This window comes from Colobus angolensis, unplaced genomic scaffold (genome assembly GCF_000951035.1).
Source record: "Colobus angolensis palliatus isolate OR3802 unplaced genomic scaffold, Cang.pa_1.0 Scaffold107, whole genome shotgun sequence".
NCBI lineage: Eukaryota > Metazoa > Chordata > Mammalia > Primates > Cercopithecidae > Colobus > Colobus angolensis.
Window position 1 is genome coordinate 2,538,743 of NW_012111697.1, and position 3,136 is coordinate 2,541,878.

General features: G+C 50.2%; 1 protein-coding gene across 1 annotated transcript in view; it reads left to right on the top strand.

The window, feature by feature from the left end:
• Window positions 1-795: 795 nt before the first annotated feature.
• The window catches only part of PDCD2L (programmed cell death 2-like), a 32,506-nt gene continuing 30,165 nt past the window's right edge, over window positions 796-3,136 (top strand). Inside the window, exons 1-3 of the mRNA XM_011947498.1 lie at window positions 796-944; window positions 1,055-1,221; window positions 1,336-1,396. Of these exons, the coding sequence (XP_011802888.1) occupies window positions 837-944; window positions 1,055-1,221; window positions 1,336-1,396 (336 nt within the window). The 5' untranslated portion in view covers window positions 796-836. The remainder of the gene's footprint in view (window positions 945-1,054; window positions 1,222-1,335; window positions 1,397-3,136) is intronic.

A 3,136-nucleotide genomic window follows, 5' to 3' on the forward strand; every position in this document is an offset into this window, starting at 1 on the left:
GCATCATGGTGGGCACCTGTAATCCTAATCCAGCTACTCGGGGCGGGGGGGGCGGGGGCTGAGGCAGGAGAATTGCTTGAACCTGGGAGGCAGAGGTTGCAGTGAGATGGCGCCACTGCACTCCAGCCTGGGAGACCCAGCGAGACTCTGTCTCAAAAACAAAACAAAAATAAAAACTCCGAAAAATCTCAAACATATAAAACCCAAAGAGAATAAATCTCCATGTGCCTGGCACCAAATTTCAACAATTATCAACTCATGGCCAATCTTACTGTATCTATATCCCGCCTTAATTATGTAGTAGCAAATCCCAGATATTTCATCTATAAGCATTTTGGTGTGTTTCTCTAAAAATTAAAAACTTCATTGTTCTTCTTGTTAATGATTGGTAATACCATTATCCCACCTAAAATTTTTATTTCCCGGGAAGGCTTTTTGGAGCCTGGGCCTGGTGGCTCACATCTGTAATCACAACACTTTGGGAGGCTGAGGCGGGAGGATCACTTGAACCCAGGAGCCAGGAGTTCAAGACCAGTGTGGGCAATATAGCAAGTCCTCGTCTCAAGGAAAAAAAGGAAAAAAAAGTTAGCTTTTTGGCAAAACTACTTCCTAGTAGATGGTGTGTACTTCCTATTACAGCGTATTAAGGGGCACATAATGCCAACGGCGCCTCTGTGGCTCTTGGACCTGAGTGCACGCGCCTTAAAGCCACGCCTCCGCATCGGATCCTAGTAAGGGGGTGGGGCTATCATTTCAGTGTATGCGTTGCGCGTGCGCGGATGCGCGCGCCCGCTCGGCTGCCGTAGTTCGCGTTTTCACCTGGTCACCAGGCAGCCATGACGGCCGTTCTGAAGCCGGTGCTGCTGGGACTTCGAGATGCGCCGGTGCACGGCAGCCTCACAGGGCCGGGCGCCTGGAATGCTAGCAAGCTGGGCGGCATTCCGGTGAGGGCGGGTGCCAGAGCTGGGGTCGATGGGTGGTGGCGAAGGGTGCGGAGAGAGTGGGCAAGGTCCCGGGGGGAGTTGGAGTCTGAGCGCCTCCTCTGTCCCCTCAGGATGCTCTGCCTACCGTGGCTGCGCCCAGGCCCGTGTGTCAGCGCTGCGGGCAGCCGCTCGCCCTGGTCGTGCAGGTGTACTGCCCGCTGGAAGGCTCCCCGTTTCACCGTCTGCTGCACGTGTTCGCGTGCGCCTGCCCCGGCTGCAGCACCGGCGGTTCGCGCAGGTAGGCGGGGAAGTCCCAGAGCTGCTCCTGGGGTGTCCTTTCCAGCGGGCTGGGGCGGGCCGGCGGGCTGGAGTAGGGGTGCAGCCCTCACGGCCCTTTGTCTTCACCCCGAAGCTGGAAGGTGTTCCGCTCCCAGTGCCTGCAGGTTCCAGAGAGAGAGGCGCAGGACGCTCAGGTAAAGGTTGTGATTGGCATGTTATTTTTTTTCTGTCATTTGAGGATGTTATCCAGAGTATAGTTTCGGACAGACTTTAAAGCCGTGTTCTTTGAAGTACATTGGAGTGTTTTTTGCTTTTCTGCAGAACCACAGAATGCTATTTTCTTAAGGTTTTGTGAGGGTTTTTTTTCTTCTATTTTACTTTATTTTTATTTTCTAACTCCTTTGTTAAAAGGAGATGGCGGCCCCGCATAGTGGCTTACGCCTGTGATCCCACCATATTTTGAGAGGCTGAGGTGGGAGGATTGCTTGAGTTCAGAAGTTGGAGACCAGGCCGGGCGCAGTGGCTCACGCCTGTAATCCCAGCACTTTGGGAGGCCCAGGCGGGCGGATCATCAGAGGTCAGAAGTTCGAGACCAGCCTGGCCAACATGGGGAAACCCCGTCTCTATTAAAAACAAAAACAAAAAATTAGCAGGGCATGGTGGCAGGCACCTGTAATCCCAGCTACAAGGGAGGTTGAGGCAGGAGAATCGCTTGAACCCGGGAGGCGGAGATTGCAGTGAGCTGAGATCATGCCACTGCAATCCAGCCTGAATGACAGACTCCGTATAAAAAAAAAAAAATGTTGGGAAAGCAGTCTGGGCAACATAGCAAAACGTCCTCTCTATAAAAAGTAAAAAAAATTAGCCGGGCATGATGGCCGCGCAACTGTAGTGCCAGCTGCTCAGGCGGCTGAGGTGGGAGGATTGCTTGAGTCCAGGAGGTTGAGGCTGCAGTGACCTACACTTGTGCCACTGCACTTCAGCCTGGGTGGCAAAGCCAGACCCTCTCCCCTCCCAAAAAAAAGAGAGCGAGATGGAGACTTCCTCCTGGATGTCTTCAACATTTTTTTTAACTGTAAATTGATAGTTTATAATAATGTATAAATTTATGAGGTATAAAGTGATGGTTATGATTCATGAATATCATGTGGAATAATTAAATGAAGCCAGTTAATGCATTCATCACCTCAGATACTCAACGTCTTGTGAGAACATTTGAAATTTCCTCTAGCAATTTGGAAATACAAAATACTTTATTTTTATTTTTTTTGAGACGGAGTCTTGCTCTGTTGCCCAGGCTGGAGTGCAGTGGTGCCATTTCTGCTCACTGCAAGCTCCGTCTTCTGGGTTTCAAGCAATTCTCCTGCGTCAGCCTCCTAAGTAGCTAGGATTATGGGCGCCCGCCACCACAGCCAGCTAATTTTTTTTTTTTTGAATTTTTAGTAGAGACACGGTTTCACCATGTTAAGTCAGGATGGTCTCCATCTCCTGACCTCGTCATCTACCCACCTAGGCCTTCCAAAGTGCTGGGATTACAGGCTTGAACTCCCGTGCCCAGCCACAATACTGTATTATTAACTATATTCAAGCTGTGCAGTAGAACTTAAAAAAACCCACATTCCTCCTGAATAACTGAGGTTTTGTATTCTTTGACCATCATCTCCTTATTATTCTTTCCACTCCAGGTTTGTTTCTTTCTTTTTTTTTTGAGACCAAGTTTCACTCTTGTCGCCCAGGCTGGAGTACAATAGCACAATCTCGGCTCACTGCAACCTCCACCTCCTGGATTCAAGGGATTCTCCTGCCTCAGCCTCCTGAGTAGCTGGGATTACAGGCACTTGCCACCACGCCTAGCTAATTTTTGTATTTTTAGTAGAGATGGGGTTTCACCATGTTGGCCAGGCTGGTCTCGAACTCCTGACCTCAGGTGACCC